General features: G+C 43.1%; 1 protein-coding gene across 4 annotated transcripts in view; it reads right to left on the minus strand.

The window, feature by feature from the left end:
* vav2 (vav guanine nucleotide exchange factor 2) overlaps positions 1-23,580 on the minus strand; it is a 215,923-nt gene that overhangs the window by 54,049 nt on the left and 138,294 nt on the right. For all 4 annotated transcript variants that reach the window (XM_085793900.1, XM_085793901.1, XM_085793898.1 and 1 more), the window contains exon 3: positions 7,571-7,629. In XM_085793900.1, coding sequence (XP_085650026.1) covers positions 7,571-7,629 — 59 coding nt within the window. The remainder of the gene's footprint in view (positions 1-7,570; positions 7,630-23,580) is intronic.

Below are 23,580 nucleotides of genomic sequence, written 5' to 3' on the forward strand. Positions count from 1 at the left end.
TACTGCATGAACGGCGGATTACAAAGACTGTTTTATCATCTAAACCCTCAGCAAACTTTGTCCTCATCTGCTGCCCGTCTTGATGCTGAGCTGAGGAGGTCAGTCGCACTCCCTGACCCTGATCCCCAGATCCCCAGAGCCCACGACACACACACACACACACACACACACCAGGGATCAGTGATGAAGTGGGGCACCGGAGTGTGAATGGGTTGAAGGTTAGAGCGGGGTTAGCTGAGGACAGTGAAGATAAGAAGTAGGAAGGAGCAGAATAACAGGACAGAGGATGACGCAGGCTTATACTGGAGATAAGCTGGGAGAGATACAAGGTCAGCCGCTAGGACACACAAAGACATGGGAACATTAGGCCCTGTACAAGGAGGATTTAGGGTTTTCTACAAAGAGAGAAAAACTGTGACCAACTTTTGGTTTTGAGTGACAGTCTTGGCAGAGATACAGTAGAGAGACGTGGATGCAATTCAGTTAAGGACCAAATCAAATGAAAACTTAATTTAAAATATAATCAGATATGCAACGATCTCAGGACAGAAACCTAGTCATAAAAATCAACTCTCTCTCTAGAGCTTTGACTGCTGGTCAATCCAAGCATCTTTTTTATGGATTTTCCTGCCCCAATGTATGCAGAGGACAGACATAGAAGCCCTGAATGAAGTGTGAAAGGTTCCCTGTCAGTTGCATGAGAGGAATAACCTGAAAAAGCAGCTGAGGGGAAGATGATCTTAATTTTTGATCAACCTTGTTGGAATCATTTAAAGGTACATTGTGTAGGAATTACTCCCATCTAGCGTTGTGGTTGTATTTGTTTATTTGTTTATTTTAATTGGATCCCCATTAGCGGCTGCACAGCAGCCACTAATCTTCCTGGGGTCCACCGTAAAATCACATAAAATGTGAAGAACAACAACAGCAACTCAATCATATTTTTCATGCTGCATTCACGTGAAATTGGGCAGACGGCAGACGGACGACAGCCGCTACACGTAACGGCATAAACAAGCCTCTATGTAAACAAGTGGTCCGTCAGCACGAGGCAAAACAATACACGTGACAATATGTTGTCATGGCGATGTGGTATTGTTTTACCGTCTTTCTCTGGACTTCTGTGACTAAAATGACATCTGGTTTGTTAGCGACGGCCGTCTGCCCGACTGCAGGTGAATGCAGCATCAGTGTAACGCTCCATTCCTCCTCACTGCGTTACCACGGTGACTTTTCACAGACGCCACCTCCACCTGAGCCGACAGCTCCGGTGTCTCTGCTGAGTTTCCGTGGTTTCCTACCGTCACGCTGCCACTGAAGGTAAAAACATGGAGACACCACATGGCAGCCAGCACCGAGCTTACCCGCTCCATGGAGATATGAATGATATGAACGGCTCATTCAGAGCTGAAAGGAACACTTCACTTTGTTGATGGGAGGATTACTGATTCATGAAAAACAGACTTTTGAATGAAATAATCGATTTTCGTGAATAGATAACAGGAGAAGTTACACAATGTCCCTTTAAAATCTAACTGTAAAAAGAAAAATGTTTTAAAAGAGGCTCACTACGCCCTGCAGAACATCCCTTCTTGGAGAATACAGAGATAAATGGTTGCCTGCATATTGTTTACTCTGTGTGCAGATGAGCATGAAAATGTGTGTCTGTGTGCCGATACAAAGCTTGAACTTCTGAGCAGAACCGGGATGCTGACACAGTGACAGAGACGTGAACTGTAGAGGCCTGATTACAGAGAACAGACATCAAAGTCCAGATCAATGGGCTTCAACAGAACGTCAATGGACATGCCTGTGGCAGTGTTGCCTGGAGATTTAACAGAGAGAGGAACTCTCCAGTCGTTCAAAGCTCCATGGACGGCCTGATGGGGTATCTGTGCTTAAGTGAATTGAAACCATGGGGTTATTGTCAGGGCATCAGGAACTCACTCTGAGGAACTGAGCCTGGAAAAGACGTTTTAAATCGCTTTCTAAAACTGTCAAGTCAAATAAAAGGCAGACAGTTGATGCATAACATTCATCTACCTTATTTTAAATACAGCTGAATTCAAAGCTACACGTTGCAGTTTATTGCTTAGAAGTGACCAGAGGTGGGGCAGTGTTTAGCTCAGTTGGTAGAGCACCCGCCCCATGTGTTGAGGCTATAGTCCTCGCTGCAGGCGGCCCCGGTTCGAGTCCCGCGTCGGACGGCCCTATCCTGCATGTCATTCCCCCCATCTCTGCCTCCCATTTCCTGTCACACTCTCAACTGTCCTATCGAATAAAGGCATGAAAAGCCAAAAAATATACTTTAAAAAAAAGAAGTGACCAGAGGTGGGTAGTAACACGCTACATTTACTCCGTTACATTTACTTGAGTAACTTTTTGGAAAAATTGTACTTCTAAGAGTAGTTTTAATGCAGCCTACTTGTTACTTTTACTTGAGTATATTTCTTCAGAAGAAGCGGTACATTTACTCCGTTACATTTAGCTTCATTCCGGTCGCTACTCGCTACTTTTTCTTATTGATCCAATGTGCGATCTGTTTGTGTATGTTTTAAGGGAGATACTTCTGAGCCTCTGTCACATGACTGCGTTTCACCAATTAGATGTAGCCACTCGCGACGTTTGCCTCCGTTTAACCAATCAGACAGAGCCAGGCAGTCACATGACCGCACACAAACTCTCCGCGGTAAACAGGACGGCCACTCCGCCTCAAATTTGAGAAACTGCGGCTAGTAAATGATTAGGATGACGTCAGCCCTGGTATGTCGTCGTGGATAATAGTGGATAATGTCCGTGAAGGTTCTCAGGCATCCAGGTCATCTTATTCTTCTTCCTCCCTAGGAAGTTTAAACCCCATACACACCTGGAGACATGTGACTCCTAGTCACATGACCACCCCCCCAGTTTCGGGGCGGGGGTGTGGTCATGTGACTTTGGTTTCACTAGAAACCAATCATAGGACCCCCCCCAAACACACACACACAGTCACAGATAGACATATGGACAGTTCATAGATAGGCCTATGTAAGTTATTGTGGCTGAATTTGTCTTCATTTATGTTACTTTGTAAAAAATGTCATTTAGGCTTTTGTCTTAGTTGTTAAATGTTGTTCTGTGGCAATATCTGGATTATTTCGTTGTTATTATATTTTTGTGTATCAGATTAGGCCTCCATTTACACACTGAGCATTAAACGAGCAAATCAGAGGTTACTCAGCAGTTACTCAGTACTTGAGTAGCTTTTTCACCAAGTACTTTCTACTCTTACTCAAGTAAATGTTTGAATGGCTACTTTTTACTTTTACTTGAGTAACATTATTCTAAAGTAACTATACTCTTACTTGAGTACAATTTTTGGCTACTCTACCCACCTCTGGAAGTGACCAATGATCAAGACATCAGGGTTGACCTATGCTGTGTCTTTCATGGTAGTAAACAGTATTCTGAAAGTCAGTGAAGAAGAAGCACACCCGTGTCTTCTGAACCGGCTCTTTCTTCTACTTGTTAAAACCTCAGAAAAGACAATTGGCTTGGACTCAGAGAACTTCTTCTAAAACTCACCTCAAGAATCAAAGCTCTCATTAGTATATGACCTGGCTCTAATTCCTAATCAGGAATCAAAGATCTTCCACCGGCTCAGGATCTCAGCTTGAAGAGAACGTTTAACTTCACGCATTTGGCTTCTTTATTTATTTTATTTTTTAAAAATCAACTATTCATGGGTTGCAGTGACGTCACGTCAAAGGGACCGCCGCCATATTTGTGTCCGATTTGACAGGTCTCCTCATATGACAGCATGCAAACCACAGGATGGAAATGACAGTTTCTTAACAAAATGACGGTTTCATACATCCTGTCTGGGTTTATATCTCTATAGCAACAGACTAACTCTATATTATCCCACTTATTACACAGTTTATGAATTAATTAATTAATTTGAGACGTAATGTTGATCAAAGTCCTTAGTCCGGTCACTTCTCCACTGTTTGCTCCTCACCCTCCTCCTGTCGACTCGTGTGTAGTTGTTTTCAACGAGCTTTTGAGAATCAATCAGTAGATTGATGAATCATCATGTAAATGTTACGTTGTGCGCATTTATGTCGTCCTGTCTGTCATAAGAGATTACGATACGGGACACGTTTGTGTCACGGACTCGCGGTGGCACAGACACAGCTGGTCACAGCTGTGACACTGCGCTGGCCCGTCCGCTCTGTCCGCTCTGATCGCAGGTTTGGTTCCAGCAGCGGTGAGGGAGGCAGAGAGCCTCCACTCTCCCTCTAACAAGCTACAAGTCATTTTTCTAACATCAAGCTGGTAAAAATGAAACATAAGGTAAAAATCCTTGGTAGTGCTTCTGCCCTGCTCCGCTGATCAGAGCGGCGTCCCTAGCAACGGCCCGTTTTACTTAGCAACGGTCTGTTATACAGAAATAAAATACCCTAAATGCAGAATCAGTGAGTAATTAATGATAAAGTAATCAAAGTGCAGAATTCAATATATCCATGTTATTATAAAAAAAAGTGAATCCCCTCTTTTTGTGAGACTTGTCACAGCCCACGCTGCCACTGACAGACTGTCTGCAGTCAACTATTTAGCCTATTCCGCCTATAACTTGACGTCTTTTGGGATGGAATAAAACTGCAGTCCGGGGTTTTTTTGGCGACTGCTATCACAGTCAACAGCACAATATAATCCTGGCATCTTTCAAATAACCTCAATTTTGGGTCTCTTGCTGATTTCCTCCTACTACTCCACTTGTTCTGGTAACGTGACGCTGTGATCTGTGCCCAGATTGCCCTGATTCGGACACAAATATGGCGGCGCAGAAACACAGTGACGTCATGTGAATCTAATGAATAGAATTTTCTTGTTGTTTTATCTCGATTTCATTTAAGTGTCTCTCACTTTGGCGTGGTTAGCTTAAAAACATTTTGTTTTTGAGTCAATGTGCAAGCAGACCTGGAGGACTTGTGCATTCTGTCTGTATAACATACCAGTTACATGCGTGATATGATGTGCGTGTGAATGCGTTATTGCTGTTGTCAGGTCTGTTCACAGTTGACAGGAGATGTGAAGGGAGACAGAGGAGGTCTGACAAGTCCTCGGACCTTTGAATGTAGCTGACCTTGCCCTTAGCAGTGTTACTAAGAAACGGGTGCAGAGACCCTTTAAAAAGGCCAACTAGGGTCACTGAACATCCATGCTGTGTAACTGCTATGCTTAATAGTACCGCCCTGTTCGTGTTAAATCATACAGTACATGGCCTCGGACCTTGTCACGTATTTGTCATGTGCCCCCGTGCGGATCTGTGAGAGGCAGCTGACTGCTGAAAGGTCCATTAAGCACGGTTTGATGCTGAATATGCACTACCGCTGATACCAGTGAGAATCAACACCTCATTTTCATCCAGACATGTACATGGTTGACTCCACCTCTAACCCACTGTGCTGGCTGGAGAAATGCAGTTGTGTAGTGATCCTGCAGCATGAAATAAAAGGGAAATTAGTGTGGAACATCCAGCAGGGTAACAGATTGTTGGAATGCCTACCTCTGGTACCCCCTGGGGCCAAATGATCTACAGTATATAAATATAATATAATTTAATATACATAATAAAATTCATGTGCCAAGAGTGGTTTTAGCATTTGATTAGTGAACACAATAGGGCAATAAAATAATCATGGCAAAAGGCAGAGAGGGCAACACTTTTTCAAATTGAAGCATTACCCATTTGTTGAGACTGAAACTCTTAAAAGGGACAACGAGGAGTTTTGGAAAAGCGAAGCGTTTTCACACTACATTTATGAGCCTCCGCACTGTGAAATTCTTTGACCGGCGCAAGACAGACTCATGTTTTCATTCATCAAGAATTAAAGTCAGAGGTTCAAAGAGGTTCAGTTACCGCCGTAGTTCCCACCATAAACGGAGATTCGGCGGCGTTATTCTTATGACTCGCCACGAAACCGAAAGTAAGGAAACGCTGGTCGGCTCGCCCAGCATTTCCACCACCACTAATAATAACAAAATAATGATAGAGACAAAACCATAGATTTATCTAAAATGGAGCCATTAACAAGTGTGGGTAGCGGAGATTCATCCACATTAACGTGCAACTTTTTTATAACCAAATAGAAACTCCTCGTTGTCCCTTTAATTCTTAATCTGGGAAACAGCAGCTGACAAACACAACCTCAGCACATTAGCTCCACTGGAGCTTTTGATCGTATCAACTGATCTTCCTCAGCAGATGGAGTTGTGATACGTGTGTGCGATACAATCACAGGCTTTGCAGCTACTGAGTGGACCTCATACAGCTGTTGTTCACAGCTGCAGACACAGTGTAGACTTTTAAGTTTTATATTAAAAATGATTTTTTGTGGTGTGACTGATCATCTGCAACTAATTATGGAGATAGCGATGGAGAGTTAAGATCACGTTGGTCTAGATAACAGAACTATGAAACTCCTATGTTGACACGTTCTCCTCAGAGAATGAGGTCAGTGTACCGTTTAACAACCTTAATCAATGCTTCCTCCTGAAGGCCAGGAATCAAATGACCTGACTTAATAAAGTCAGGGTTCATTGATCCCATAAGGTTTGAGACTTATTTCCTTCCCCAGCAGGGTTAGAGGTCAGTGTAACCTCAAGAGCTGGAAGGAATTCAAACTTTTGCTCAAGGACATGTCCACAGTCGACTGCCTGTCCTCCAATTAAAAGCACATACCTCAGATATCTATATTCCTTTGTGATAGAACAAGATTTGTACCCATTTTGATTCTGTCCCAAAATGTGAGAATATGGAGCTCAGATACAGTAATAGTTTATCGTTTCATATTCTGATTCTTGAATCTTTAGGAGCCCAGGGTTTACACTGAAGTCAAAGGAGAATTGATTCTGACACCTCACAGCAAAATGTCCGGTGTGGACAGGCAGTGAATTGACCAGCAGTCAGCAGGTTGTGTGTTGTCTTTATTAATGGCATGGGACCTGTTATCTCTTGTTCTCTCCCTCTCTTTCTCCTCCTTTCATTTCCTGGCATGGCTTCTAATAGGAGCGCTCCATCAACTCATTACTCAGATGGATAAAATGACTTTTTATGTGGCGCCGGTGAGCCACGAAGCTGCAAGCAGATTGAGCAAATGAAGAGAAATCAGAGGCCCATTCCAGGCCTGATAAAGCAGTGTGACGGATTCTCTCTGCCTCACCATTATGTGAGAGAAATGACTGCATACAATGAAGTATTCTGACTGTGAAGTATAGTGTCTATGATGTACTGCTGCATTCCTGTATAAACAGTGTACTGCAGTACTGTTTGAGTGACAGACGGAGTGTTGTGGATTAGTTTGTGCCCCAGAAGATAACAGTGGCTAAAAGCTGCGACTGATTGCTTAAAAATGTAAATTGACTTGTAAATGAGCAGCAGATGTTAATAGCCCCCTCAATTTTAATACAGGCCGACAAGTAAATGTGGAATACATTCATTCTAATGCTTTCTCTGACACCAATACTCTTGAGTGCAGTTGCCATTCAAATGATAAATGATAAGGGTTACAAACGACACACGTACCTGATGCCTTTGATTTGTGCAATGCTGTGGTGGGAGATCCTCGACAGAGCGGAGATTACCTGAAACACAGAAAAAAGACTGTTGACTATTTGGAATAAACAGCTACATTTGTTCCAACTCGTTTAAGACCACTTCCAACTCCGCTTGACGAATTATGAGCACAATGATCAGTCAACACTGGGACTGTTACCACCTTGTAACTGCAGTGAACTAAAGACAGTCTCATCAAAAAGAGGTTGACACAGCCAAGGATTCATAAGGAACCAAATCTGAAAGCTTGGCTGTACAGAGAGAGTGGGAGTTGGCATGTAACCAGATACAAACTACTAAAAAAATAACCAAGTAAAAGATGTAACTACAGAAAAAGACGGCCACCGCACACTGATAAGACTCTGCTGATATACTTTATTAATGAACAACGTGTTTCGCTTTCAGCGTCGTCAGGTTCGCCTCTGGCGTTGCTGGGTGTGTTCATATACCTTCGGTCACATGACCCAAACCATCAACAGATGGCAACAAAGTTTTAAAAACACACTCATGATTATCATATGATGTATATGTACAATATAGCAACACTCAAATAAATCAAAAAGGGAAGCAATACACTCATCACATACAATAGAATACAATATAATAGAAAGCCAAGTTATGAGTGGCGCAACGTAATCACAATCACCCAGCGGGTACAATGTATCACACCACAACAATAAATGGAACAATCAAGTTCAAAGAAAACAGCTCAAGTCCTGTGAGTCATTCATACCATACCACCCTGATCACCTCATCAACAACATCCCTTATGGACAATTTATCAGGTTGAGAAGAATTTGTAACAACGAAGGGGACTATCACGCTAAGGCACAAGAAATGGCTGAACGATTTCTACAGAGGGGATATGATAAATCTATGATTTACAGTGCTATGGCAAAAGCCAACAGAAGAGATAGAGAAGAATTATTAAATCCTCCAACGACACAGTATGAAAACGTAAATGTAAATACCACAACCTATGTTTCTGAGTATTCCACAGTATCGAGACAAGTCAAACAGATCATCACTAAACACTGGAAACTACTTGAATGTGACCCCAGCTTGAATCATCTATCCTCGTCCAGACCACGCTTCTGCTATAAGAGAGGTAGAAACATAAGGGACATGGTGGTCAGCTCTATGTACATGGAACCCACACAAACCAATTGGCTGTCCCAGCAAGTTTATGGCAACTATAGATGTGGCAAATGTGCGCATTGCGCCAACACATGTGATACTAAATCATTTAATCACCCCCACTCAGGAAAAAAATACAAAATAAAAGAATGTATTAATTGCCTTTCCACCCATGTTGTTTATGTGTTGATCTGCCCCTGTGGTCTTATGTATGTTGGCCAAACGAAACGTAACTTAAAATTGCGCATAGCAGAACATAAAGCGGCCATCAGAAATAACAACCTGGATTACGCCATCGCCAAACACTACCAAGATAAAAATCACGGCTCTGCTGCCTCCCTCAGGTTCATTGGCATTGAAAAAATAAAACCTAACCCAAGAGGAGTAACATTATAAAACAACTACTGAGGCGTTTTGGATAAACGAACTCTCCACTGTCGAGCCGTATGGTATGAATGACTCACAGGACTTGAGCTGTTTTCTTTGAACTTGATTGTTACATTTATTGTTGTGGTGTGATACATTGTACCCGCTGGGTGATTGTGATTACGTTGCGCCACTCATAACTTGGCTTTCTATTATATTGTATTCTATTGTATGTGATGGGTGTATTGCTTCCCTTTTTGATTTATTTGAGTGTTGCTATATTGTACATATACATCATATGATAATCACGAGTGTGTTTTTAAAACTTTGTTGCCATCTGTTGATGGTTTGGGTCATGTGACCGAAGGTATATGAACACACCCAGCAACGCCAGAGGCGAACCTGACGACGCTGAAAGCGAAACGCGTTGTTCATTAATAAAGTATATCAGCAGAGTCTTATCAGTGTGCAGTGGCCGTCTTTTTCTATTGATTTTACGCACTCCTGCTACCCACCTGCACCTGAGGAACTGTGGCTGTGCAGGGAGATTTGCTTTTCTTCAAAAGATGTAACTACTCTGATGATTCTGTTAGTTACTGATTTCACTCCTCCAATATGTCTGAGTCTCTCTAATGTGTCCTGTAATCCTGGTCTGGTTGGTGGGCTTGAAACCTAATCATGCATTTCTGAATGAGGAAGTACAGTAAGCATGGATGTATTTCCAACCTTACCTATCTATCTATCTATCTATCTATCTATCTATCTATCTATCTATCTATCTATCTATCTATCTATCTATCTATCTATCTATCTATCTATCTATCTATCTATCTATCTATCTATCTATCTATCTGTCTATCTCTATCCGTCCATCCCCCTCTCTGTCTTTATTTCTCTTTACCCTGTGTCTTTTTACTTCTATCTACTGTATCTATCTGCTGTATCTATCTATCTATCTATCTATCTATCTATCTATCTATCTGTCTATCTATCTATCTATCTATCTATCTATCTATCTATCTATCTATCTATCTATCTATCTATCTATCTATCTAATTTCGTCCTTTCTTTCTCCCCCTCTCTATCTCTATCTACTGTACCTCTTTCTATCTATCCATCCCCCTCTTTCTTTCTTTCTTTCTTTCTTTCTTTCTTTCTTTCTTTCTTTCTTTCTTTCTTTCTCTCTCTATCAATGGCATTCAGCTGCTCTCAGGAAATGCTATCTTTTTCTAGTTTATTTTTCAATTTGATTAATTTATCAACTTAATTTCTATTTTATTCTACCCCTCTTCAAATGATAGTATTACACTGTGTTATTTTGTGCTAACTCTCCAGAGAAAAAAACAAACAAATTGATGGAAGCAATGCCAAATGTAACAAAAGGATAAACAGTAAAATAAAAAATAAAAAAAAGAAGCAAATTATAAAGGAAGATATACAAAAGCGTTGCACTGTCAAGAGTCAATTATCAACAAAAAGTTAAGTAGTTAATTGGAACAATAAACTCTAAGTGAAGGTAGAAGTGATGAATGTCACACAGGAGTCATTAACAAGCTTCAGCACATCTGCTGCCAGGTGAAAGACAAGATGTTCAACAGCCTCTGTTCTCTGTGGGTGATCATCCAACATCACCTGCATGTCTCTTAGCAACCCCCCTCTCAGTTGTATGCAGCACCACACAGGACTGTGTGTAAACATAATGCAGGCCACCATGTTAATGGTGGCATCCACAAACATGTGGTGCACAGTCACGCAGGGGTGAGCACTGCAGTGATTTGTTCACACACTCTGACCAATTGCACCATTTCCCTTATTTGACATAGTGCCTTGTTTTCTGTGTGTGTTAATCTTTATACTTTCCCCTCCTCATTTTTTTTTCTTTTTGTTTAGTACAAGGTTAAATGTGTGGCTGCATTTAAGCTGATTTATCACGGGCTGTGAGTCACACGCAAGTGAGCTTATGGCTGAGGACTACAGATGGTGAGCTTGCTGGGTCTACAGAGGCTAGTTCAGGAAAATGAGGAAACCACCATCCCAAAAAACACACGCACACACACACACACACAACAAAATACAAACCCCGTCTCCTACGCCTCATTACCCACTCCTGGGTGTATTTCCGCCTGCAACACCGTGGCAGTGCCAGATGCCTCCTCGACAGGGAGGAGAAAATTGTTATCTCAACCTCTCCTCCTCGGCAGGTGTGTCATCTGCAGCCTCTCATCAAACTCCCTCTTCTCTAAACGCACAATGCAGCTTGTCAGCGCTCGTGGTATTTAAAATTCAAGAAGAGGCCTCCCGCTAATGGCTGGTGTGAAGAGGAGACCACCACTTTAGGACCCTGGAGTTATGCTCAAGTGGTGTTGACCAAAACCTCTCACTCTCTCTCTCTATTCAAGTTATCCTCATGTTTAACATTATTTTGTGGAGAGGCAGGGTGTGTGTGTGTGTGTGTGTGTGTGTGTGTGTGTGCGTGTGTGTGTGTGTGTGTGTGTGTGTGTGTGTGTGTGTGTGTGTGCGTGTGTGCGTGTGTGTGTGTGTGTGTGCGTGTGTGCGTGCGCAATGCATCATAATGCATCATAATCATTTACATCTAACCACTCTATGGGGGGAGACCTTGATGGTGTTACCACCAGGCAGGGTGATAAGGGGTTATTTCTCTGTGTTGCTAAAGACCCGTGTAATAGGTATGTTCATGCTTAATGGTTCCAGTATGAGCCTAGTCTACCATTACACACCTACTTAACATATAGTCTAACCGCACTCTTCAGGCAGGGACAAAACAGAAAGGGCAGACAAAGAGAAGTTAAAAAAAAGAAGAGGAGAGAGGAGAAGAATGGGCTGCTAATTCAGCTCAGAGTGTCTGTTTAGTCAGCGGTTAGGGTGTTTAATAAATCACTGTAGATAAAGCCTTTGTGCTGCTGGGTGGCACGCTGCCCACCTGGCCATGCTGTAGGGAGGGACCACATATGGCACACTGTCCCAGCGTCATTATTAGCTCAATTATTTTGGTCTTATTAACTCCATTGTCTTTGTGGAAGGGTAGCAGATGAGATTATTTGACCGGAAAACATGAGAAAAAAGCCGACATGAAAACAGAACTGAGATTGATAGAGAGACAGATTCAGTATTTAGTAGCGATCCATATTTAAAGGGATAGTTCACCCAAAATTGAAATGTCACTCATTATCTACGTTGACTAAGGGCTGGGAGAAGTTTCAGAGTCCTCCGTGGCTTCTCTGAGTTACAGGGGGTCTCGGCGTAGCAGTGCATGTCCATATATCGGTTGCAAATGGATACCAACTGTCTTCGTAACAAAAAGACACATCAAAAAACATCCAAATACCTCCATGCTGCTCGTATGTAATGTCCGTCTTGTATTGAAGCCCCGAAATGCAAAATTGTCCCGAAAAAATTTAAATAAGTATATTTTTCAAGCTTGTTTGTAGCGGAAGCTTCTCAAAGCTCCTCTTCCCGGTTCGACACATTTGGACGAACCAGGGTCCGTCCTCTTCCCAGTTCGACCAAATTTTACGAACCGGGAAGAGGAGCTTTGAGAAGCTTCCGCTACAAAACAAGCTTGAAATATAGACTTATTTATTTTTTTCGGGACAATTTCGCATTTCGGGGCTTCAATATAAGACGGACATTACATACGAGCAGCATGGAGGTATCTGGATGTTTTTTGGTGTGTCTTTTTGTTACGAAGACAGTTGGTATCCATTTGCAACCGTTATATGGACATGCACTGCTACGCCGAGACCCCCTGTAACTCAGAGAAGCCACGGAGGACTCTGAAACTTCTCCCAGCCCTTAGTCCACATGAGGGTGAGTAGATAATGAGTGCAATTTCAATTTTGGGTGAACTATCCCTTTAATGCGGGCTGGTGTGATCAGCTGTGGTCCGATCTGGATGAACACAGCTGGCTCCAGACAGGTTTGTCCAGGTTCAAGGAGTCGGGGAAGTGGAGCTGCTGGCTCGGAGCCAGAGAGAGAGGGTCACAGCAGGTCTGAGGTCTGGCTCGGCCTGGCTCGGCCTGGCTCGGCCTGGCTCGGCCTGGCTCGGCCTGGGGAGACCAGACCTGAGAGCGCCAGCGCTGCTCGTGCTATGGCGTGACTTTCACACAACTTGGCGTAAAGTCTGTTAATATTAAATCTCTAGTTTCCTTAACATTAAGCAGTTTGTTCTGTTTCTTGAAGTTCTTGTCGGCTTCACACGCCATAATGTGCAAAATATGTCTCTGCAGTGGCAGTCCGTGACTCCCTCTGGCTTTGGTAAGAAATGCTAATTTGCAATCTGTTTTCAGGGCGGCTGAAGATGTCAAGAAATTCTTCTCACATTAGGATGAGTGCAGAAAATGACAGCTGCTGTTTAGAGCTCCACTGTCACTGTTACTGACACAGTAGATATTAATACAGGACAGACTTACTGGAAATTCCTGTATTTTACATTTTTCCTGTATTTTGCAAGAAGAAGATGTATTTGTCAGCCTCTCCTCTGATTGGCTGACTGTTTTCTGACTTACTGGACAAAAATGCAGCTGACTTGAGGTAAAGACTCAGAAAAACCAAATCCTGCCAGGTTGGATTTTGGTTCCAGGTGGGCGGGGCTTGAGTGGAACTGCTCTGTTGTAACATCACAAGGTTACAGAAGTCCAGCATGTTTCTGAATACCGGCTGTGTGCATTTCTCTGTGGTCCGAGTGCTTTATAAATACAGCACCTTGAACTACTGCTTCATAATCAGACACTTTTATTCTGTGACCTTTTCATGAAACACTCCAACAAAAAACTCAAAGTAGGCCTTGAACTCTGAGTGATCCACGATAGATGAAATATTCAGTCAAGTGTCACCTTAAAATTGAGTTTTGCAGCTGACATCCTGTATTTGCAAGGCCACTCCTCGTTATTCTGCCACCCTGGCTCAAAGGTGGCTCATCTTGCCTGATTGTGGTTGTGCGTTCCTCTCTGTGCCCGTGTTTCTGTTTCCCTGTGTGCCTCTAACACACCCTCTTCTGATCCTTTGGTTCAGTCAAAGCCTTTGAGTCTCTACACATTATTAATTTCCCTCTCATCTGGTACTCCCCGGGGGGTCTTAACTCTGCGCCTAGCCAGAGAATAAAGCCTCTTTCACCCCTCTAGGAAAATGCAAAAGACAAGTCACACGATAGAGAGAAAGCTTATAGGTTTCTTAAGCCCCAAACCAATATCTTACCTTAATTACCACCTCACAGCCCCTGGCAACCCCTTACCCACATCTGACCCTCCCTGTCAGTCAGGGGAGTGCAACTGAAGACACATGTTCTGGCAGACAGCCTCACTGATGCATGCAGTTTTCACACGCAACATTTACAGTCCATTATACGTTTGTAGTCGTGTGTGTGTGTGTGTCTGTATGTGTGTGTGTGTCACAGAGGGCAGCGGGAGCAGAGATAAGGATTGCATCCATGGATTAAGTGCGAGGCAAAGCCAAGTGTTTGCAAACACACGTCTCCCCTGGCAACCGGGGCTTGGCTGAACATGCATGGTCATCAGTTACAAATCAAATCAAACCTGCAGCCATATGTGATTAAAGCACAGGAGGGCGGGGCTGTGATCTGATTAAGATGTGAAAATGGCCACATGAGGACTACTGACAGCCCATAATAAAACACAACCAGCCGCCGACTCTCTTCTTACAATCCGATGCGGTTGTGGCAGGATTCTACCTCGCAACCGCAAATCAATGCACGTGTTAGAAGTCATGCAACAAAGAGGCAGAATTAATGAAAAATTCATCACATTATTATTATCATGTCTTTTCCCCCCATTTCTCTCTCTGGGCTCCAACCCCCTGATAGTGTGATATATTTATGAAGTATTCACACTTTGATAGGACAGCATTCCTCTGCTTGTGCCAGTCTGCCAAAGTGGTATAGGCACGAGGCAAAAGGGGCATGGAGTGGGAGAGCTGAGAACAGATGGCTGAGAGGGAACCCTGCGTGCCCAACATCAATAATAGACAGACAGAGGAGGGACGGCTGAGCCCGTCCTTGTGTGTGTGTGTGTGTGTGTCTCTGTGTGTGTCCTGCTGTCCCACTGCCTCCGGGAGTTCCTGCCTTTTTACAAACCTCCTCTTATTCTGCCTTTTTTTTTTTTTTGGACCGAGTCTTTTTTCTCTCTTTCACAGTTTCTTTCCTGCGCTATGAACAATTCACACAGCAGAATGTTCTGCATCATTTAATCCTCATACCTCACATGCCATGAAGCAACGATGCTCTGTCTGCTGAGGTTAACAAACATGCACACGACCTTCAACACCAACAGACATTTCATTCAGACTTAAATTATACAGGGTCCTCCAAAACAGCTGCTTAATCGCTTAATGTGTGTATGCAGGACTGCTGCTGCTAAATGATAAGCATAATAAAAGAGACAAACAGTTAAAAGTACAAATAAATACATTTGAATGCATCAAAATAAGGGAACAGACTGGTTAACTTGGCCTGCAGCCAGCTATTAAACATACAGAGTCAATCGGATAAACACACTTGTCATGACAAACAACAGTCCACAGTCTTAGACACAAAGAGGGACTGAAACATGCTGGATGTAGATACATACAAATCTATAAGTGCAAAATGTAAATCTGAGTAAGCAAGCAAAATAAATGAAGTTTAACAAACACTATAAAAAGGATTAAGCTAAAAATGCACTACTGTCCTGAATAAAAGTCTCTATGGGCTCGTCTCTGCACCTTGTCCATGACACCTTGCAGCAAAGTGCATGAATGGCTCTGATTAGTCTCCGAGCATCAGCTCATGTTTTAAAGTTGCTGAATGCTATCAGGAGCCGGGGCCCCGTGCAAAACCTTGATCCTCGGCTCAGATTGGCACCTGCCACGCTGCACTAAATCCCCTCAAAGACGCCGCGTCCAGCTGCTTGATTACAGAGGATTTCACTGCGTATGTCCAAGCACAGAAAGCCTCTGGGTTGGCCCCGGGGCCAGTGAGAGTGCGGCGGCCGCTGCTGACCCAAAGACCCCATTTACCACCAGTGCCAAGCACAATGGCTGTAAGCCTACAGGCGGCACTGAGCCCACACACACACACACACACAAAATGTACAGAGTTACTATGTCGCTGATTGAAAATGTGGGTTAGCTTAACATGATGCAGATAACACTAAAGGTTTTTAAGCCTTTTTTGGAGGAGTTGAGCAGATTTCCATGCGTCTCCTACCACCGTCAATATGAATTATTGATGTGAATATGTGCCTGCAAATCAATCTTAGAGCTTATTTAGCTTTAGGACCTTGCTCATTGATTGGATCTGAACCTGCTGCTTGAAGTGGAAAAGGCCAACTGTGGCTAATATGTGCAAACACCTGCCAATACGCTGCAGCCGTATCCATGACCTGTCCCATTTCACGCTGAATCACCAAACACGGGCATGCTCACTTATGTGTGACTGCTCCTGTGTGTCACAAGGTGTCTGTACACACACACACACACACACACACACACACACACACACACACACACGCTGAGCATGAGTGCATGTTCTCTTACACACATGTATACACAGATCAATGGTGCTCCAGCCCGTAGAGCCTGCAGTACTGGTTCAGACACCAGTCCTGGTAGAGAGGGGGCTTAAAGGAGGTTGTTGATCCGGGGGGTGGGCTGAGGTCCTGATCAGCCAATAGAGATGAGAGGAAAATGAGGAGGACGAGTCTGCAGAGGGGACACTGACTGGAGCAGCTAATTTAATGTGATGACATAAAGTTTGCTAAACTTGTCCAAAGACTTTCTCACTCTAAGTTCATCTGACATGTCTGGAACGCCCTCAAACTAAAGTATCTTATTAGTGTGTAATGTGCTCGAGAACAGAGTCAAAACCACTAAAAATGTATCTCAGTCTTAATCGTTTCTGACTGCGATTTAAAATGTAGAACAGCAGGAGATGCCATGGATTAAGTTGCTTTTGCGTGCAGCTCTGCTTTTCACCATTAACCGAGATAACGTGTTGGTTAAAAAGGTGAAAAGGTTTGATGCCCGAGTAGCTTCGTTACAGAGGAGCGAATGTGTCCTGAACTGTGTGAGCCACGCAGCATTAATCACCCCCCCTTTTATAAACCAGCCTGAATCAAACAACAATAGTGCGACAGCTCAACAGCCACTGATCACTTGTAATTGTTGTGCTTACAGCTCTATCTGTTGCAAAGCCAGGCCATTCATAATGAATGAGGGGGCGACGTGATGAGAGGATCGCAGCAGTGTTTGGGCTCGGGGCTGTGTTGAGTTGAGTGGGGGTGGGCGTGGGGGGAGGTTTGGGGAGTGGGGGGGGTGGTGTGAAGAACTCAGGCATGTGGTGACTCAGCAGCAGCAGTCGGACAAAGCTCCTTCTACTCCAGAGCTGTGCTGAGCAGGCACAAAGTCAAGTTCTCTGTGGGGCAACTGTTGCAGTTAGACGAGATGTGGCTGCTTTTAGCTGCTGTTGGCTTTGAAACCAGTGATAAGTCTTTTATACTTTAAAGTCCCATATGTCAATGTTTTGTTTGAAGTATTGATCCATAATGAAAATCAAAACCATCTCAATGCAGTTCTACGCCTTTTTATCAAAAAGGCATGAAAATCTCCCAATATGAGACCTCCAAGAGGAATGTCAGATATCTGTCGGCTCCAGATTCTTGAACATGAAACTCAGCTGCTTTTCTCTATTTTGATCATTTGATTCAGATGTTGCAGGTTGTTAAAGGTATATTTATTTTACTGCTATAGAGTGCAGAACAAAATTATGCAGGTTATACACTGCCCGTCCAAAAAAAAAGTCACCTCCTGGATTTAACTAAACTAATTCTAATCTTTCTTTTCCTTGATGTTTTTAGCCTCTGTGGGGCACTTTGTGTTGCTTTTAGCATGGAAGGTGCCATATAAATAAATACATTTGAATTTAATAGGTCAGAGCCTCCCATTGGATAATTACTGCATAGATGATTATGTTTCAGCTGGCAACAACTTATTTAAAACGAACTGATGCAGTCAGTAGCTTCTCATTTCTTAAACAACCATGACAGAAGACATGTCCTGTGGTCGTGGAAAAGATGTTCATCTGTTTCAGAAAGGTCAAATTATTGGCATGAATCAAGCAAATAAAACATCCAATGAGATTGCTGAGACTAAGACTGGGTTAAAAGCTGTCCAACGCATTATTAAAATCTGGAAGGAGAGTGGAGAAGCATCATCTTCAAGGAAGAAATGTGGTCCAATGTGACCACAGAGTCCAGACCTTAACCACATGGAGAATCTTTGAAAAATTAATGCAACTCTGGATGGGAATATATGTTAAAGGTGGATTAAGATTAAGATTATACTTTATTATCAGATAATCTTAATCTTAATCTTAACATATATTCCCGTCCAGAGTTGCATTAATTTTTCAAAGATTCTCCATGTGGTTTACGAAATATTAGAGTGTGTGACGTTTTTTTGGACGGGCAATGTATTATACAGTATAGGTGTGTTTGAATTTCTGCAGTATGAATACCAAGAACTAAGCGAGAATGTGTGTGTTTGTGTCTATGTGTGCAACCTCCCCCAGGATGACAAAATCACTTCCTGAAGTTTCTCAAGGTGAGAGTTCAATTAAAGGTGGATATGAGGTGAGTAAATGAACCCTGTTTCCCCTGTCGCTGCAGACACATGGAGACTGACCTGCTGATACAGGGAAGTGGCAGTGGGTACCACAGGACAACTCTGAAGTCACTAAACCATGCATGATGGCTGCATTTACATGTTCATAACAGCTGATTAAGAACACAGTGGCTGCCGACAAACAAACAGTCCAAACAAGTGATGCAGATCCACCCGCTGTTCCCTGTCCATGAACCCTGAGGCCAAAGGGAGCCGCCGTCTTTCACCAAAAGCACAGAGGCAGAACACAGTGCATGAAATTATCCCACAATGAGCTGAGAATGAAACTGTGATTGGAAGCGAGAGCGAAGCCAATACAAGAAAAAAACAAAACAACAAAACAACAATAACAAACAAGTGAGATTCATCTGAACGGCAGAGTTTCATTACAAAGCCATCGCACGGGGCGGATTATCAGTTCTTTGGTCTTTGGCTGCACGTTACCCCCGCCGTTTGAAATGAGCCCAGATCAGACGTGCAATCTGTCCTCTGCTGCTTCTCCAACAAAACAGCAGGTCAGTTCCTTGCACTCATTACTCATGATCTCAACACACTGCTGAGAAAGATCACACCGCTCCTCCAAGTGCTGAAAGGCCTCCCCGAACACAAAAATAAAGGAGGAAATGAGAAGACCAAGTCGATGTGTCGAGCGTGTTTGTCTGGGTCTGGGTGCGTGTTACAGTTGGCCCAGTTTTTTTTTTTTGCCTTCTCCCCAAACATGTGTTTGACATTTGCATGCTAGAATGACTATACCTCCTGCCGTGATGAAAATTTCTCAAGTGTCATGCCATGTTTCAAAGCCTTTCATCAGCGTTTTGTGGGCTACATGAGCCGTCCAACCTACTGGACGATCACCGATGATGTTTCAATCAGCGGCACGTGCAGAGGCGCGTACAGGGCAATCACTGACTAAATGTGTCATTAAGGAAAATGCTTTAATGTCAGTCATGGTTAAGTTTGGCCTCGAAAATACTAACAGCTGTAAGAAACAGACTGAGGCGGTCCTGTGCAGTCAAGCAAAGTGTGTCAATTCACTCTGAATCACACACAAAATCTGAGCAACTAGAATCCAAAATCTTTCTAATGTGGCTTAGCTCTGTATGGCTCTGAGAGGAAACCTGGATCTGAGGATCAGATTAGCCCGGCTATACATCGACAGGCTGCTATTATGGGCTGGTTAGAGGTCAGAGACACATCGGCACGTACTGTATAGAGGCAGATATGTAAAACTAAGAACTTGCAGGGGAATCAAATGGAGCCATAAATGCGAAGAGGCATCTTCCTTCACAAAGAACAAGTCATGCAGATGGGTCTGAGGCAGTTATATCCATGTGCGTGTGTGCGTCATGCATGTGTTGCTGCTCGTGTGCATCCGTGTCCTGACAAAGAAGTATTTGTGCTAATCTGTGAGCACGCCTTACATCATGTCTGTGTCTGAATTTCCTGATGTTGCAGCTTTTTTTCTTTTTCTTTTTTTTCTCTTTTGGCTTGTCAGACCTATAATCTGTTTTGTCTGTTCGCTCACTGTTTGCCGTGCAGTTCCGGTCAGGTTACCACACAACAACTGTGTGGCTCACATCTCAAACAGCAAACAGCTGCTCTACTTCAGCCACGTCCATTAGTTACTTCAGTCTTTTTCTCTCCGTTCTTCAGCTGCGGTGGGTCAGCACTGACAGAAAACGGCTGTTAGTGCAGGCAGAGCTAAATCATGACTATGCAGTTCTAACACATTTTTCTTTAGACATTCATCCTCCTTAATGTGAATGTGTCAACATATTTGGCAGTATCGTAATTCCAGTCAATCCCTCACATAGCAGTTTTATTACAAAGAGATTTGTAAAATATTAAACATGCATTTTAAAGATCCCATATTGTATAAAAGGTAGATTTACATGTTTGTTGTGGTTGTAAAATGGCAAGGCAAGGTAATTTTATTTGTGTAGCCCATTTTCACAAACCATTTGTCTCAAAGGGCTTTATGACATGACAACATCCTCTGCCCTTGGACACTCACACTGAGGAAAAACTGGGTCTAGTACATTCATAGTTTGAAAACGTCACTGCTCACTCCACAGACAAATGCACATAACCTGTATTTAGAAACTGAGCCTTAAATCCAGCTGTCAGGACTTCTGTAACCCTGTGATGTCACAACAAAGCAATCATCTCTCTCTACCACGCCCCCAGTCCCGCCCACTTGAACCCATCATCCAACTCTTATTTTGATTTTTAAGTGTGTTGAACTGAAATCTGCTGCTTATACTCAATCTGTCTCAGTTAAATGAAAGTGAAGGGCTGTAGTTCGGTTTGTGCCCTTTTGTTTGCTTCTTTCATTTCCAACATACTGCTTTCTGGAAACACGCAGCCTTGTCCACATGTGACTATTCCATCCCTGGTGATGTGGAACACAAAGTAAGCAGATCATTAGCCGAACATATGTTGCATCAGTCCAGACAACAACAGCAGAAAGAAGGAAAACATTAAAAATCGGCCTGAAAACGCTGGTGTCTGCAAAAGTCATTTTGACATTTTAACAGCATTTTCAGTTTTATCCGGCCTAGTACATCAGAGATGATCCCTGACACAAAGCTGCTGGGGGCGTGTGGTGACACAAGGGTTTAAGGCTTTGAAGCAGGTTGTGGTGATAAGGGCAAACTGGGGATCATGGGAGGAAACGGGATTTCCCATGATGTGTCTGGGCCTGGGATGATGAGCCCAGGACTTCCACTAGTTCTTATCACACACACAGACACCTAAGCCAGCGTGTGTGTGTGTGTCTGTGTCTGTGTGTATGTGTGTGAGACTTGGACGCATGATGGTCCAGTACATGTCAGTGTGACAGAGAGCAAGAGAGAATGAATGGGATTAGACCAACATGAGTAATCCATCTGGCCGGTGGGGGGGGGGTGCCCACACCCCTCTGCTGGAGGAGATAAGGAGGTTGGGGACAGAGGGTGTAAACCCCTGCACCATGCACCCATCTGAATCTGGTATTTATGAAAAGGGAACTTCAATTATTCCACACATAAAAGCCAGTTTTCCTGTTATGATGTAATCACAAGTCAACTCTCGCTGGGTTTAGGGACAACAAAGGTATTACAAAACACTTTAGTGTTTGAGTTTAAAAAAATATTGCATTATGGGAAATGTAGGCTCAAGCATTTCTGAAGTTTGGGGACAGTCTGCACCTTTTCACTATATTAGCAGTCCAGTCAGCTTTATTAAGTCATAAGCCTATGAGAGAACTGTTTCAAGTCAGATAAACACTGTATGTTTAAAATATAATAATATGAAAGACTAAAACAGTCTCTTAAAGCCCCATGTGTTTATAGTGGGATAGGCTGTTTGAGTAGTGATCAATTCTTCTCTCAGTAATGTATTTCTAATGTACAGCTGGGATGTTCCCCCTCTACATAGTCAAAGCAGTCACATGACTCTTTCACTTCGGATATATCACCTTGAATCCAGTGTAATGCATGTACTAAAAAATCAATGCAATCGTTCCTGTGTTTTCACTAGAGCTTGCAGTTTTGACTTTTGTTGTAGGACGGTATCTGTGGCCTTATTACTATGATATACTGCACGTCTGATTTGCAGGTTTTTTTTACTTATTTTATATTGGTCACATCTGTCTTATATATTATTACTGGACTGCATACACTGTACTGGACGGTTGGACATGTTGAGTGTACAATAGCAAAACCATCTAGAATTGCTTGCATTCATAAGCACATGAGCACAGTCACAAGAGAAAATGTCTTATTCAACTCAGTAGATTTTTTTTTATTACCATTTCTGACATTTCACTAGAGATCAAAATTAGACTGACCAAGATGATTTTGACAGGGGAAAATAACATTCCCCTAAACATTTTCCTTTTCACATGCCCACAGCAGCCACTCGTGCACAATTACACTCCAAATTCTTCAAAGTGCCTCCAGAGTGTGCAGCTTATTGGTGTATTTTTTTATACACAAGTGGACGATTTGCCCTTGTGTGACTGCGCTGCGAGTCCCGCTCTGCTCAGAGAAGTTGTATTTCTGGAAGACGAATCCTACAGCGACCCAGTGGTGCTTTATATTCCAACTGGCTGCAGCTCAGTACAGAGATACACATGATCATTTTTTTCTTCCCCTCTCCGCTTCCCTTCAACTGTGCCAATATTCCCCTTTCTCTAAAACCCTTATCACACACCACAATGTTTACCCAGTGGGAGAGATGCATGTAGCCGGGGCTACCTTTATATTCACCTCATAGCAAGTCAAGCGGGAGCTATTCATAGCCACTTCAGGGAGGGGATAAGCTGGGAACTCTGGCATCCAAAACATGAAGAAAATTTTAGTAGAATAAAGCCTTTTTTCCAAAGCGTATATCTAGACGCTGCAACAATAGAGCTTTAGCTGTGGTATACATAAGGGACAATGTTGTAAATACAGTTCTTCCTTTCACATGTTCACATGATACAAAAGCTAATTTTCCCCCAGACTTATGTAAGTACGTCGGTCAAACATGATCTCACAGAGGTAAAACAAGGACTGTGTGAGGAGAAAAAAAAATGAGAGCAGGAGGAACAAGAAAGGAAAGAAACTTGAGATAGTTCAGTGTGATAGATGTCTTTAGTCGAGCAGTGACACAAGTGCAGCCTCGCTACCTAGAGGGCTCGTCTGGTTGGCCGCCAGGATGTTTCCATGGGAGCAGCGCAAGTGACAACTGAACAAAGGGCTTCCATTACAGGCCCTGTCCTCTTCGCTCTGCTGCTATTAAGACCCTGTCGGTGGGACGCTGCTGACAGATGAAGAGGAGCA

Source organism: Trachurus japonicus, chromosome 12, assembly GCF_045865225.1.
Source record: "Trachurus japonicus isolate A0001 chromosome 12, Traja_1.0".
NCBI lineage: Eukaryota > Metazoa > Chordata > Actinopteri > Carangiformes > Carangidae > Trachurus > Trachurus japonicus.